Genomic DNA, 15,194 nt, shown 5'->3' with positions numbered 1-15,194 from the left:
GGTATCACAAGAAGCAAGACTTAGAATGAAGTCAGAATGTCTGGGGTCTGGTCTTTGGTTCTGATTAACCTGTGTGGGTTTGGAATCCTTCCCGTCCCCAAGCCTCTTGCCTTATAAAAGTCTTTTTGTAGGGTTACAGAAAGTCCACAGTCCCACGAGTCAGCGACATAGCCTTTCAAGGGGGAGGCTGAGAGGATGACTTTCCTATTTTCCTTCCATCTGCTCCTAACTCTGAGATTAAAGCAGCTACTGTGAAATCAGAATAGGGAAGGAGAGGTCACGGCCTAGGGTGTTTGCCGTTGTCCCTCTTTGAGGAAAGGACTGAGGTTCAAACCTATATAGTGCCAGAAGTGGAGCCCTGAGGGGACCTTCAGCCAGAGGGTAAAGCAGGAGGACCTTCTGGCAAGAGACAGGCACCCTCTCTGCCTCGTGTGCTTCTCTTCCCCTGGGAAAGATCCAGTCCTCTCCTGAAAGTTCATCTTCCAGGCATTGCTCCTCAGACTGCCCAGTGTTGTGTTTGTGGGAAGATGTTTCCTCCTAGGAGGGAAGAGAGCAAGCTCTCATGGGGTTAAAGAGTGTGTGAGTTTCCCCAGGCTCAAGACCTCTTCGTACACACTGCTGTGTCACACTGTCCCTGCTGGGATGACAGGAGTGACACCCCTGAGAGACTCAGATGTTGTTGGGGGCTGTAACGAGAAATAGTCTTAGTGTGGAACCAACCTACCCTTCCTGCCTCCAAGTCCCCAGGCTAGGCCCAGTGTGCAGTGCAGGGGGACCCCAAGGATCAAAGCCACTCCAGACGGTGTCAGAGTGGGTGCTACTCATGGTCAGTCTGGCAGGGACGAATCTTACCCCAGAGTAGTTCCCAGACACCACTCTTTAAGTGTGACCTTCCATGAATGGCCACACAGCCAACTTCCCCTGAGACAGGCTGAGCGTCAGAGTAGGGCTGCTGGGGTAATCTGAATCTTGCTGATCTTTCTTCCGTTGTCTCAGAGGCTTTGGGAGAACAGCCAGCACATGTGAGTGAGGGGCTGTACCCCAGAGGCTGTTCAGGCACTGGGATCTCGGGGGTCCATGGCCACCCCTGTGGCAAGGCCTTGATAGCTCCAGCCACAGTTGCCCCCAGCAGCCAGCTTTGCTCAGCAGCCAGCAGTGAGGCTCTGACATTGGTGGATGCTGTGAGTGGGACAGCAGCTGTGTTTTTTTCTTGCCTGAACAGCTTTCCCAGTCCTTGCCCCTCCTACACCCCCAAACAGCAGCTTTTTCAGACATTTTGCCTTGAATGCAAGTCCTCTTTGTTCCAAATGGGCAGTCTCCGCCCGGAACAGACGTCAGCCTTGCCCCAAACTTGGGCGTGTTTCTGTCTCCCCAGGATGCCTGAGTCAGCGTGGCAAGGGTGTGTCTGCCTGCAGTCTGGCACTGTGCCCTGGCTCCCTAGAGAAACCTGCTCTCTTTCTGGGCGTTACACACAGCAAGCAGGGTGTGGCCAGCTCTCTCTTTGCTATGCCAGATGCTAATGCCTGGTCCTTCTGCTGCAAAGTCTCCCCCCAAGTTCCTTGTTTCAAGCTGTGTGTTCTCCAGTCCCCCATCCCCCAATACTGATGGATTCAGGATGAGACTCAGCTAACATTCGGAAGCCCTCAGAAGTGGGTGGGGAACTGCCTACTTGACAGTGCCAGGGTCCAGGTCACCAAGAAACCCAGCAGTCACCAACTCCTCTAAAGTCAGCACACAGGTCATACACATTGAAAACCACCTCGCTCGCTCTCTGGTGGCAGTGGGTCAAGCCTCCTCCTGTGTCCAAGAGAAGCCTCCAGACGGATTTCCCACCTCCCTTTGCTTTGTCCAGTGCCATGAACCATATTCCCTCTATCTTGCCCAAGCTCCTCAGCAGACATAGCAGATGACAGTTGCCCCTGGGGGTGTAGGATTGAGCCTCTCTGCTTCCAAACCCCACTTCTGGAAGCCCCTCGCCATCTCCCGGCCTGCCATCTGCCAGTTTGCCTTTCTTTCTCCACCCCTACACTTCCAGTTCCGCAAAGCTTCTCCTTTGGGGGAACTGTCTACCCCAAGTCTCCAGGATCTCATGCATGTCTTTGGCTGCTTTTCAACTCAGCAAACCGATTCTTTCTCTTCTCTTGCAAACAACTGTTTTCAGGTACCCTTCACAAGCTATCTAGACAACCCTTCTCCTTCAGAGCCCAGGGGCCAAGACGTCAGACACTGGGAAGAATAAATATCCTGAACTGCTAGGGTTGCTGCTCACCCTGCCCTCACCTGGCACTGTTTGGTTGCCTAAAGCATCTAGCAGTGTGTCTTTTGTGGTACAAATCCCATTTCCAGCAGAGAAGAGAGCAGATCGTACCACCTTAACAAATTGGCCACATGCCTTACGTAAGCTGGGCACATCTCATTTAGACTGGGAACCCATCAGGTGATACTTTCTTCAGCAGTCTCGGTATTACACACACATAAACACACCTGGACTGAATAGAAAAAGCATTGTGTTTGGAGCTAAGCAGACCCATCTTCTACCTTCCATTGTTAGATATATGGCTGTGGGCAGGTTTCCTGTTCCCTGTAATCTGTAAAACAGAGCCTGTGGGGCTTGCAAGACAGAATGTGCATAGAGAACTTGGTGCTTAGCACATGGTCAGTTAGGTCCCGTCATCCTTACCTTAACCCTTCATCTTTTAGAAGAACCTTCCCCCATATGGACTCTAACATTACCATGGTTGTAGACAGCAACCAGCCCAAGGCCTCCATCCTTGACACTCCATCTATGTACGTTCTAGGCTCCTATCCCAGAACTCATCTCACTGCTAACATGAAGCAGTCTGTTCTGAGGTCCATCCATGCCCCTGGCTCTCACCAACATTAACAGTAGAGGGAGAGTTCTGTCAGCGAGGTTCTTTTGCTTATGGGTACATCGTAATTCACTGAGCATCTTTAGGAAGACCCTGTGGTCCTGGGCCAGGGTATTTTGGCCTGTGGAATTAATGGTCTGTGTGCAGTCCCCCACACCACCTGCTGGCTGATCCTGGAAATGCATCTTTAAGTTAGTCCCCAGAAGAAAACCCATTCTGTCCACTTTCCCACCTCTCAGCATCTGTGAGAAAGATCCCCACCCCTTTGTTCATGTCCCCCACCAACCCAGTTTCCCAGCCTCGGCAAGGCTGTGTGCTTAAAAGCCAAGCTTATGTGACTTACTTGACTTTGCAAGGCTCTGTCAAGATTCCAGACTCGGGTGGCTATACTCCCAGAAGCCAGGAGTCTCTCCTTGTTTAGCCTCAATCCCAGGAGGTCCTACAAGGCTCTTCTGAGTGTCTTTTCTTTCCATAATGTCCCCCAATCAGCAGCCAATTCCCTTCTCAGACATCGTGCCAGCAGCTGGTACACACATCTTCCCATCAGACACCTCTTGTGTGTTTTAACAAATCAGCAAACCAGCCTCTACCGCAGGCAGTGTCTCCTCCTATTGCAGGCCCACCCTACCCGCTGGCCCCCTCTTAGGGCTAAGACATCTGCACCACCTTCCAGCCTGACCCCCAGAATTTCTTCCAGGTAGCTCCACATTCTCCTACAGGCTTCCTGGGTGATGTCCTGTGATGGACACCCTCAATGGTGCAGAACCTGAGTGTTCCTGCTGGCTGAGTGTATAGAAGTCATCAGGGGCTTTGGCCACCTCCTTCACCCAGTGTCTAGGCAGAACCTGTCTGTCTTTAACATGCACCTCTGCTGGATGAGACACAACTCCGAGCCCTGACCAGAGGCTTCTGGCACTTCTACCAGAGACTCCTCTGCCTGACAGTGCAGTGGCTCTCTCCCTCAGACCGCTGCAGGCTTCCAGGGAGAACAAGGGAACTGCCATCTCTTCCTGTCCCTTCCCTAGTTTATTTAACCTTGGAACCTTTCAAAAGAAAAGAAAAGGAAGGAAGGAAGGAAGGAAGGAAGGAAGGCAGGCAGGCAGGCAGGCAGGGTTTCTGTTTGTAGCCCTGGCTGTCCTGGAACTTGTTCTGTAGACCAAGTTGGCCTCAAACTCACACAGATCAGTCTGCCTCTGCTTCTTGAGTGCTGGGATTAAAGGCATGTGCCACCACTACCATTGGTCCTTCTGTCCCCAGGCATCCACCAGCATGATCTCTGGCTCCATTTTTGGATGGGTCCATCGTTCAGCTAGCTTTTTGCTGGGAAGTCCTTGGTGCATCTAATCCTAGAAAGAGGCAGTAACTCATTCAGCTGCGCTGCAGGTCTCAAATCCATTCATGGCAGGTTTGGAGCTAAGCCCAGGGCGCTCCTTTGGTTCCCTGACCACCTGCATGCCTAGGCCTACCCTCAAGGGCTTGGTTTGCCTCCCTTTCAAATTTGCAAGACCTTCTTGGGGGGCAGAGAAATAATGGCGTGGACTCTTGCCCTGACTCTGCTAACCTACTGTGTGACCCTAGGTCGTCCCTCAACGTTCTGGATCCCAGTTTTCTAATCTCTGGTAGGACTGGCTGATTCCGTGGTTCCCCAAGACATCTTCACAGTCTCCAAAAGTCCAAGAATTGTCCCCTTGGCTCCCTTTGCGGGGACTCCATCTGTCTCTGCTACCTCCAGCCTTCTCTGGTGGGACCTGCTTTCCTAATAAGGTCTTCATTGCCAACACTACCTCTGTCCACCTCCTCCTTGAGACACCAGCTGCTAGTAAAAGACCCCAGGGGACATTTCTAATCTCAGCTGAATTCCAGAGACCTCTGACATACTGCGTGCGGTACTCACATTAAACTAGGAGGCAGCTCCCTCTCGCTTCCCTGCTGGCTTGTGGACTTTGCTCTGTGGATCAGAACCTCCTTTCTGCTTTGTTTCTGCCCACCAGGTCTAGGTAAAGTCTTCCTCAGAGTCTTCACAAAGCTGTGAGATCTTTGTAAAACTCCTACCATGAATTACCAGGACCTTCCACTAGGAACATTTGTTGTCCTCAGCCCAAGCTAGTGACTTCAAAGACACCTTCTCAAGTCCATTTTCAGGCTCTGTGAGCTTCATAACAAAGTCTGAGCTGCCCTGAAGGGCTCTCCCCGGTCGCCACAGTTCCCCTGTTCCTGACTGGAGCCCTGGAGTATTCCTACTAAAAACAACAGAGGAAGTAGCAGTGGGGACCTTGCCTGCCAGCAAGCAGCTAGAATTTCCCATTAAGGGTCACCAAGGCATCCTGAGAACAACCCCATGCTCTAGGAAAAGGAGTATTTGAGATGGTATTGCTGACTACACAGTCACTGGCCATAACAGCTCAGGAGAACTGGGAGACAGATGGGTTTGGCAGGATTAGGATCCTAACGGCCAACATTCCTATCTTATTCTGAAAAGCTTCAAATCACCCATAAAGTGGTCATGGGTACCGCCTTACAAGCAGACATATCAGGAAGGTTTAGTGACTTGCTGGGTTCTCGACTGCTCCCAGACTTCATTCCAGGTCTGTCTGACCCAATGCCTGGGCTTTGGGTGTTAGAAAGGATACAGAGGGGCAGAGTCCTATGGGGGAGGGGTGGGTTGCTGAGGAAGGGGGTTTCCTTCCCTTTCCCATCCCCCACTCCTCCAGAAGTTGGCCAGACTTCCTTGGGAGCTGAAGAAAAGACAAACTCGGGGAGCCTCTCCACCCTCTCCTGCATCCACCTTCCTCCCAGCAGATCTGTGTGTTTTCCCCAGTCCAGGAGGAAACTATAGACTTCCAAAGCCAAAGCCCTCCAGCTCCACCCTCATTTCTGGCTCCTCCCTCTCAGGTCTTGACCTCTGTGTGGGATTGGAAGCAGAATGCACTGAAATCCACTCCAAAACCAGAGAAGAAATCTTTGCCGTTACTGGAAAGCCCCATGTTTCAAAGCTAACTTGTAACGAAGCCAAGTCTGCTCAGAACACCCTGGCTCCAGTATGCAGCAGCAAGAAGTCAGCCCTAGTTAAATGTATCTTGATTTTTAAAGGCCACTTTCTCAAAGAATTAAAAGCATAGGAAGCAAATGAAGGCAGGCAGAATCTGGGAGAGGCATAGCTGAAGGTGGGTTGTAACTAGCTGGTGGTGTCCTGCCCGGCACTGGTGTGGCATCTTCTCTCAGGCATCAGCCCCCTCCTGGCTCATCTCTAGGAGAGGCATGGTGCTCACACTTTTGCCCTCTGGATGGAGTTCCCTCTCCTGGAGGATAAGGAAGCCCCACCATACTTGAGGCTGGAGCTGATAGGTGGGCCATGAGAAAAGGTTTCCCATTTGGGTTGGTGACTGCCTCCAGAACTTTCAATCCAAGGCAGAAGGTAGGCTGCAGGGGCCACGCGACTCCAAACTGAGTTCTGAGGTCCCATCCCATTCACATCTGCTCTTTCTCCTCACTAGAAAGTAGCAGAGCAGGCATTTCAGAGCCTTTGGAGCCTTGGGGACCACGCTTGCTCATGGCAAACATTGAGACATAAGTTCTTCAGCATACATACAGCATAGTAGCCTGGCCAAGCCCTCAAAGGATTCTAACGAAGGGATAAGAATAGCATAAAATGCAGCCCTGCCCTATTCTGTAGTACATACTCTTAATTGCTTTGTATACCCACTGACTATAGAACATCCCAAAAGCCATTAACCTCTGAGCGTCGTTTTTTTCATTAAATATAGAGATGTTTGGTCAGAGGTTTCCGAATGCTTCCAGCCAGCTTTCCTTTTCTTTGAATGAAATCTTATCAGGACCCTGGTCCTTAAGAGCTTGTTTATTAAGCAGTACCAATATGGTGGGGACACACCCAGCTTCTCTTGTCTTCTGACCACTGCCTTTGAACATCCCCCACTTGGCATTCCATAGCAGAGCCCAGCCGTGGCAGCTGTTGGAAGTACCCAGTTTTATCTTAAAGCTTCAGTTTTACGTCCAGTGATGTCTGTACCCTTGGCTAAGCTCCCAATGAGAAGAAAAAGGCCTGACCTTTCCCAATTCCTCCCTGCTCCTCCCCAATGTTCAGAGCATCCTGTATGCCCGTTGGGGATGCCTGACGCCTCCCCACCTCATCCTGAGGTTATCAGCAGTCAGCCACAGGGGTGATGCTCCAGCTTCGTGGCCCCAGTGAAACTGCCTTCTTTGGTACCCAGTCAGAAAACCCTCCTATTGTTCTTGCCTCAAAGGGGCCCTGTATGAGATATCCAGCTAGGAAATGGGATACCCTTTCCCTTTTCATTGGCACCTAATCCCCACAGCCCAGACCTGCTTCCCTCACTTGGCTTGGTCTGCGGGGAGCCCACACAGAGGTAAACTGCACAGCATTTCCACAAGACAGGCAATGGGTGACAGATCCCCTGCCCCATCCTAACAAGTTCCTACAAAGTGACAGGAAGAGGGCTTGTCAGAACCTGAAGGGACTCCATTTGTTTTATATGGTAAGGGAATCGCTTCTCAAGTTTTGGGGGAAGATAGAGTTTCGTTAAAGGTGAGGGAGACCTATGGCTTTAGTGACAATTTGAAGGTTATGGAAGAGTATTTGCTCAACACCCTCACCCAGATGGCTTGTAATGTGTCCGTGCAGTAAGCCCGTTCTACAAAAATATTTGGAAGAAGGAGGATTGGGCCCTGGAGCAGGCTTTAGAGAGCTTGGCCATAGCCCTGAAAGTCACTCATGTGTTTATCACCAGACCCCTTCATCTCTCCCTCTTTTGCTAATTAAGATGAAGAAGGAATTGCCCCACAGTGAAGTCAGGGAAAATGGAGCCAGAGACCAGGGAGTAGTCGTCCATCCCAAGTTATAGGAGAGCCAGAAAGGGCCCAGCAGCTAGTGGCAGAAGAGAACTAGGCTCAGGTGGAAAGGGCCAAAGAAAAGCTACCCTGGGCTGACCCTCCATGAAGGCACGCTCCTCTCTTGTGCCCCTGAGCAGGGGGAAGAAAGAGGACCATGGCCTCAGGACCTGCAACCACCACCCCTGCCAGGACACCACAAAGACGAGCAGGAGAAATCCGTTGGGGATGAGAGGCCTGCCACAGAGCCCCTCTTTAAGGTCCTGGACACGCCCCTGAGTGAGGGTGACGAGCCCACGACCCTGCCAGCCCAGCGAGACCTCGGGCACACTGTGCAGATGGAGGGCTACCTGGGCCGAAAGCACGACCTAGAGGGGCCCAACAAGAAGGCCTCTAACAGGTGTGTGGGTGGGTGGGGGGAGGGCTATGGGGAGTCGGAGCAGCTCGAGGGGTCACTGCACCAGCAGAGCTTTGATGCCAGAGGTGTGGGCTGGGGAGAATCGTCCTGAGCCTTTGACTATCCCCATGTGTTTCTTTTTTTTTTTTAAAAAAAAGATTTATTTATTTATTATATGTAAGTACACTGTAGCTGTCTGTCTTCGGACGCACCAGAAGAGGGCATCAGATCTCATTACGGGTGGTTGTGAGCCACCATGTGGTTGCTGGGATTTGAACTTCGGACCTTTGGAAGAGCAGTCGGGTGCTCTTACCCACTGAGCCATCTCACCAGCCCCCCCCCCCATGTGTTTCTTGACCTGATAGGAGAAGCCTATCTTGATTTGGGGTCTGAGTTCAAATACTATGACTTCATCAAACATTACCCAAATCCCTCAAGTTACGTGTTTCCCATTTGTAAAACGGAATGAGGATGGAGCTGGGTGTAGTGGCACATGCCTTTAATTCCAGCACTCAGGAGGCAGAGGCAGGCACATCTCTGTGAGTTCAAGGCCAGCCTGGTCTATATAGTTCCAGGATAGCCTGAGATACATAGTGAGACCCTGTCTCTACCCGTTCCCCCTCCAAAAAAAAAAAAAAAAATGGAATGAGGGTGGATGATAACAACAGTAGGCCCTCTCAGAACAGAGGCTGTGCCTGGGAAACAGTAGGATCCTGATGAGCGCCGCCCAGTTATCACAGGGGTGGGCAACAGGAAGCCCTGGCGCTCACATGGTCTTAACCAAGCCCCACTTTTACCCATCTGGACTTTACTTTCCTTGCTGTAAAAATGGGAGATGACTAGGGAACGTTAGTGACTTAGATGCCTTCTGCAGGTCCTTTCCAGTGCTGATGCAAAGATGGCAGGCATCCTTTCATGTCACTGAGCCAGTCATATTCATCCCTGAGGCCCTTCCCTTTTAGCAGCATTACAAAAACAATGGCTAGCACTGGGAGGCGGAAGCCAGTGTTGCCTCTGGAGCTTCTGGTCAACACAGCTATTTCAAACTTCAAAACAGGGACAGCCATTCAGAGACTCGGTGGTCCTGAGGAGATTCACTGTTTAAGCGCAGTCTACGGGGAAAGGGAGCTAACATTTACTGGGCATCTCCAGTGGGCCTGGCATTCTTTACAGCTGCAAAGAGATACTGGAGTTTACATTTCCAGATGGGGAAATAGCACCACAGAGGTTAAGTCATTTGCTCAAGGCAGGCCTGGACACCAAGGACCATGTTAGCCACTGCGTCACCGAAGGAGGAAGGAACCCAAGCTCAGTCAGGAAACCTGGGCTTGGGGGAAAAGGGCTCTGCAACCGCTTCATCGGAATCAAGTGCTCTCTAGGCCCGCCTAGCTCCTCAGCTGCCTTCAAAAGACAGACAGATGGACGGATGGACAGACAGATGGACGGACAGACAAATGGACAGGCGGAGGGAGACAGAAGCTGAGTGCTCCTTACCATAAAATTGCAGCGGCATGCCTCCCAGTGTCAGTACAGGAGCTTGGACCCTCTGCCGAGCGCTCAGGAGCTCAGACAAGGCCGCCCTGAGCTCAGAAACCCAGAGAAGCCACCATGAGCCTGAGAGCTCAGTGTTCTCCAAACACAACCATAGAAACAAGCCTAGGCTTGCAGAACTCTGGTGTCTGAGGGATTTTGTTTGTTTCCTTTTTTCTTTTTTTTTTTTTTTTTCTCTTAAATGATAGGACAGAGTTAAACATGCCTCTAATACCAACTTCAAGACAAGTTTAGGCTAATACTTGAAACCCTGGCTCAAAAAACAAACACAAGACAACAGAAAAGGAGGGAGGACAGTATACCAAGTATAACACACACACACCACATACACACACATCCTAGCTCGATTCTGATGCATCAAATATGCAAAGAATAAAGAAAGAGTTTGAAATTCTACTTTGAGAAACATATCCCAAGGTAAGATCAGAATCATAGCATTTGCCTAGCATGTGAAGGACTCTGGCTTCAGTCTCCAGCACTGTAAAATTTAAATAACTAACTAAACAGTGGCTATGGGGTGTAACTCATAACTAGAACCTTTGTCTAGCATGTTCAAGGCCCTGAGTTTCTAACTCCAGCATCAAAAAGGGGAGTAACTCAAGATCATTTCTTAGTCCCTATATCAGATGGCTCACAACCACCTGTAACTCCACTCCAGGGGCTCTGATGCCCTCTTCTGGACACCAATGGGACCTGCACTCATGAACACACACCACACTTGCAAACATACACATGAGTGGAACTTGCCTTTAAGGCAAAGGTAGTGTATCTTTGTGGGTTGGGGAAACCCTGGTCTACATATTGAGTTCCATGCCAGCCAGGGCTACAGAGTAAAATTTTGTCTCAAAAAAATAAAAATAAAATAATTTAAAAATATTCTTAAAAACCTAGAATTATTAACAAAAATGTGTGCAGAGGAATGTTCAGGCCTGAGGATGGAATGTAGCTCAGTAGTAGTTACTTACCTACCATGCCTGTGGCCTCTGGTTCTATCCCTAATACCACCAAAAGAGAAAACAATTGCCTATCTTGATAAGGAACATTCTCTAGCTGGGCAGTGGTGGCGCACACCTTTAATCCCAGCACTTGGGAGGCAGAGGCAGGCAGATTTCTGAGTTCAAGGCCAGCCTGGTCTTCAGAGTGAGTTCCAGGATATCCAGGGCTACACAGAGAAACCCTGTCTCAAACCCCCCCCCCAAAAAAAAAGTATGCAAAATTACTTTTAAAGAATATTGAAGTTATGAAAAATACTTATGACATAATGTTATGCTCAAAATTAACTTGAATATAAACTGGAATATGGAAGGCTGGGCATGTAGCTCAATGATAGATGTTCTGGAGTTTGAGTTCAATTCCCAGTGGGTGCATGTGTGTGTGGGTGCGTGTTCGTGTGTTTGTTGGGGGGAGAGTGAACAATATACAATACAATCTAATTTTAATTATCTCTGAGTAGAAAAATGGGACCAGAACAAAGACTAGCAGGGGACACAATATGTGAACAATGGTTAACTTCTGGTAGTGAAATTACATATTTTCAATCTTCCCCTCTTTTTTAAATAATAGACTCTGCTATTTATCCAGGTAAAAATGGTGCAATAAAAGTAAGCACCGCTAAATTATTTAACTAACTAATTAATTAATGGGGAAAATAACAGCAGTGGTGGCAGTGACCATGGCTGCAGTGCAGTGATGGCAGCGTACACCTTTAATCCTAGCACTCAGGAGGCAGAGGCCAGTGAATCTCTGTGAGTTTGAGGCCAGCCTAGTCTACAGTGCAGGTTCCAGGTCATCGAAAGAAACAAAAACAAAGAAACAAAAAAACAAGCAGCAAGGTTATTGGAGCTGGTTGTGAGGGGCTGCATCAGGACCACAGGTGACAAGCCCATCCACGTTGTTGCAGGTCCTGGAACAACCTGTACTGTGTGCTCAGGAATAGTCAGCTGACCTTCTACAAGGATGCTAAGAACCTGGCCCTTGGGGTGCCCTACCATGGAGAGGAGCCCCTGGCCCTGAGGCATGCCATCTGTGAGATTGCTGTCAACTATAAGAAGAAGAAGCATGTGTTTAAGCTGAGGTGAGCTTTTGCTGCCCAGCCCATCGACCTGAGCCATGGGCCTTTTGAATCTTTATGCTGATGGCTTGATTGAGCATTAATGGCCGGGTGGAGATGCGCACTAGACCAGCTTCCAGCTGGAGCTCTTCCGTGGGTGTTTTTAAAAGATTGATGGTCCTATAGACTTTTAGCTTTCTTGGGTGGTCTGCTGCCCTAGAGGGGCATGAATATTGGGCTGTAGGATAGTGGCTAGCTCTCTGCACAGGTTAAGACTTCTGGAGATGGTACCATGACTCAAAACCCGTTGTCTTCCTAGGTTAAGCAATGGCAGCGAGTGGCTCTTCCATGGCAAGGATGAGGTAAGTACAGGCAGCCTAACTCTGATGGGCTAACAATGGGGTGGGTGGAAACCCAACACTTGATCGGCAGGGCTTCCTCAGAAGGGGGTGGTCATAGAAGCACACCCATCCCTTCCTGGCTCCAGGAGGGCTGTGTACCCCTAGACTTCTCAACATTTCTACCCTGCAGGAGGAGATGCTGATGTGGCTACAGAGCATGAGCACGGCCATCAACGAGTCCCAGAGCATCCGTGTCAAGGCTCAGAGTCTGCCTCTGCCTTCCCTGGCTGGTCCTGATGCTAGCGTTGGCAAGAAGGAGAAGGAGAAAAGGTTTAGCTTCTTCCCCAAAAAGAAGTAGCAGCTGGGGGCCCCTGTGGGCGGGGCCAGCCAGGCAGCACTGCAGTGTGCATTGGGACAAGCAAGGACAAGGAGCCCATGGCCTCGACCTCTGCAGTGGCCAGTCCTCCTCCCGCCTGCCACTCACTGCCTGCAGCCTGCCTGCTCAAGTTGCTGGGCCAGCTCCAGGGCCCCACACTGCACTGCAATAGCTGCCTTGCCTGCCTGGCCTCCCTGGCCTCCCCAATGCCTGCCAACAGCCCTCCAATTCCCCTACCCCAAGCAGCTGGCTGGGCTCCAGGGACTGGAGGTCCAGCTCCTTTGGGGCTGGAAACGGTTCTGTAAGGCATATACTCTCCTCTTCCTGCCTACAAGCTGGGATGCCTGATGGCCTTCCTCCAGCACTGCCCACTACCACCACAGCAAATCCCCTTTGGAATCACTGACCATAGTCAGCTAGGGAAAGGAAAATTAATATTGACAATGGTTGCCCTGTTCCTTAGGGGCAGGAGGAAGGGCCTTCAGAACCAGGTAAGGGGCTAGTGGAGTACCAAGGGGACTATATGGATGTCAAGCTTTGAGTACTGCCAGTCTCCTCCCCGCTGGGCTCCTTCAGAGATAGGATTCTCTCCTCAGGGCTAGTATGTCCCTTCTTTTCTCATACCCTTAAGGGTTTGGGTGAGTCCCCAGTGAATGAGCCTCTTTCTCCCTTTGATCCTCCTGGCATCAACAAAGTGTTAGGACCAGAATCCCTCACACTGCTCTCTTGGAAACCCTGGTACAGCTTAGGGTTCAGACCTCTGCCACAGGAGGGACAGACAGGTCCCAACACTGCTTAAGGCTCTGCCTGTATTGCGGCTCTTTCTCCCATTCCCAATTGCAGCCAAACCAGCAGTATGTGATCAGGGCTGGTGCCAGATACAAGCTGAATACCCATGCCCTGCAGTCAAGTATCTCAAAGCTACATGTCCCCCCCCCTCCCCCCACCAGCCCTGCAGCTGGCACCAACCAGGCCAGTGGCTGGACACAGAGCTGTTTATTACCTAAGGGTGACAAATGCAGGCTTGTGACACAAAAACCCCTGGAACATAGGGATGAATGTTGAGGCTATTATAAAGGCGTGGCTCCTCTTGGTTGGTTTCTGCAGACCTAGTCTTAGATTTTGGGGTCACATGGTATAGAGATCACCAAACATCCACTACCCCTCTTCAAGCATCAAAGGGGGCTATGCAGCCTATCCCTGGGGAGTGCTTTTCCATGCCTATGGAAGACTAGGACCACCGGTCCTACAGGCATGCTCTGCTTCACAACTGAAAGCAACACAGCTCCAGCCCAACATGACAGCTGGAGTTAGGTCCAAAAGATGGTCGAGGTGAGGGCAAGGGGCCTTTTCGCCTAGGAGATCATCTGTGTCCCTAGGACCCACAGCCAGATTCTACTGCCTTCCCCATGGGTAAGGCTCAACGATAGGCATACAGTTACTAGGCCTTCCCAGAATTCCTCATTGTTGACCAGGCAGGTATAGCTCAGAGATCAGTTGCACCCTGTGACCCCCAACATGATCTGAGTATGAACTCAACTCCTGTAGACTACAACCACCTTAGCCAGTGGGGCCTGATTTCTTCATCTCCACAGCCAGTCTGTAGCTTGGCCTCAGCGTATAGGACCCTATAACTCTCTCCTACAGGGAACATAGAGGGCACCATTCACCAGCCTCTTTGTACAGCTGGAGAAACCAAAGCAGTAGACAGGGAGGCATCTGCACCCCTGACAATAAAAATGGCCTTGGTACACTGAAAGGCACGTCTATCTTCTGGGAGAGGAAGTGGGCTCCTCGATGAAGCATTAGGTGGCAAGCATCGCCCTCAGGCAGCTCCCTTGGCTTAGTCTGGGGGACCAAGGGATGAGGGTCTACATTTCCCTTCCACATGTACTCAAGTAGCACCTGAAGTGAGAATTTCCCGGTAACTCCACAGAGCCAGGAAAGAAAAGGCTCCAATGGAAGAGCTAGGATTTCACCACAAAGGATTATACAAGGGCAGTAAGCTGCATTGGACCTACCATCACAGCCAGCTCCCCACACTTGTCACTCATGTCACCCAGGCCCCAAGGCACTCAACACACTGGACTGACTTTGCAGGAACCCTGTGAACTCCAGGGATGGGCTCTCATGATGCCCTGGCAAGACTGACTTTTCTCCTGGTATTTTCTACTTTGCAGTCTTCCCCGACAGTATTCTCAAACTGGGTTAACACTGCTCCAGTCCACACCAGCACCACAGGCTTCCTCCCCTGGGCGGTTGGAGGAAGCTCTCTGGGCACAGCCAGGCAGCTCTCCTTCCCTCCCTGTTGCCTTTGTCCTGGGCCTGGGCAGACAGGCTGAGGAGGAGCAGAGGGTCCTGGGACCCTCCCAACCCACCTCTACTGGTACTAACAGAAGTCTGTGTAGGCTCGGCTCCCTCCCCTCCTCCACATTCTCCTTCCTGACTACTGGAGGGCAACAGGTCCCCTAGGCCGGTCCTGGATCTCCTTCCTCTGTCAGCAAGAGGAGGCAGAGATTCAGAGGAGGAAGAGACCAGCAGGCCACATGGCTTGGTCTCTTGGACAAGCTCAGGGAGGACACAGAAAGTGAAGGGAAGGTAGAGAAATGGAACCCTGTTGGGCACAGATCATGCCATCTGGGGCTGGTCCTGGGGCTGGCTGGGCCTTGTCCTCCACCTGCTCAAATGTGCTTCCACCAACCAGAGGAACCCCATTTACTAGTTTTTCTAATAAATCAATAAT

At 50.7% G+C, this 15,194-nt stretch overlaps 1 protein-coding gene across 2 annotated transcripts in view; it reads left to right on the top strand.

Moving 5' to 3' along the window:
- Sptb (spectrin beta, erythrocytic) overlaps positions 1-15,194 on the top strand; it is a 130,972-nt gene extending 115,778 nt beyond the window's left edge. For both annotated transcript variants that reach the window (XM_021178696.2, XM_029484833.2), the window contains exons 33-36: positions 7,877-8,136; positions 11,585-11,758; positions 12,054-12,096; positions 12,266-15,194. In XM_021178696.2, coding sequence (XP_021034355.1) covers positions 7,877-8,136; positions 11,585-11,758; positions 12,054-12,096; positions 12,266-12,433 — 645 coding nt within the window. In that variant the 3' untranslated portion in view covers positions 12,434-15,194. The remainder of the gene's footprint in view (positions 1-7,876; positions 8,137-11,584; positions 11,759-12,053; positions 12,097-12,265) is intronic.

The sequence above is a fragment of the Mus caroli genome, unplaced genomic scaffold (genome assembly GCF_978045245.1).
Source record: "Mus caroli unplaced genomic scaffold, Mus_caroli_1 scaffold_14, whole genome shotgun sequence".
NCBI classification, from domain to species: Eukaryota; Metazoa; Chordata; class Mammalia; order Rodentia; family Muridae; genus Mus; species Mus caroli.
The sequence above is the reverse complement of the archived record's forward strand: the minus strand, read 5'-3'. Positions and strand labels throughout refer to the sequence as shown.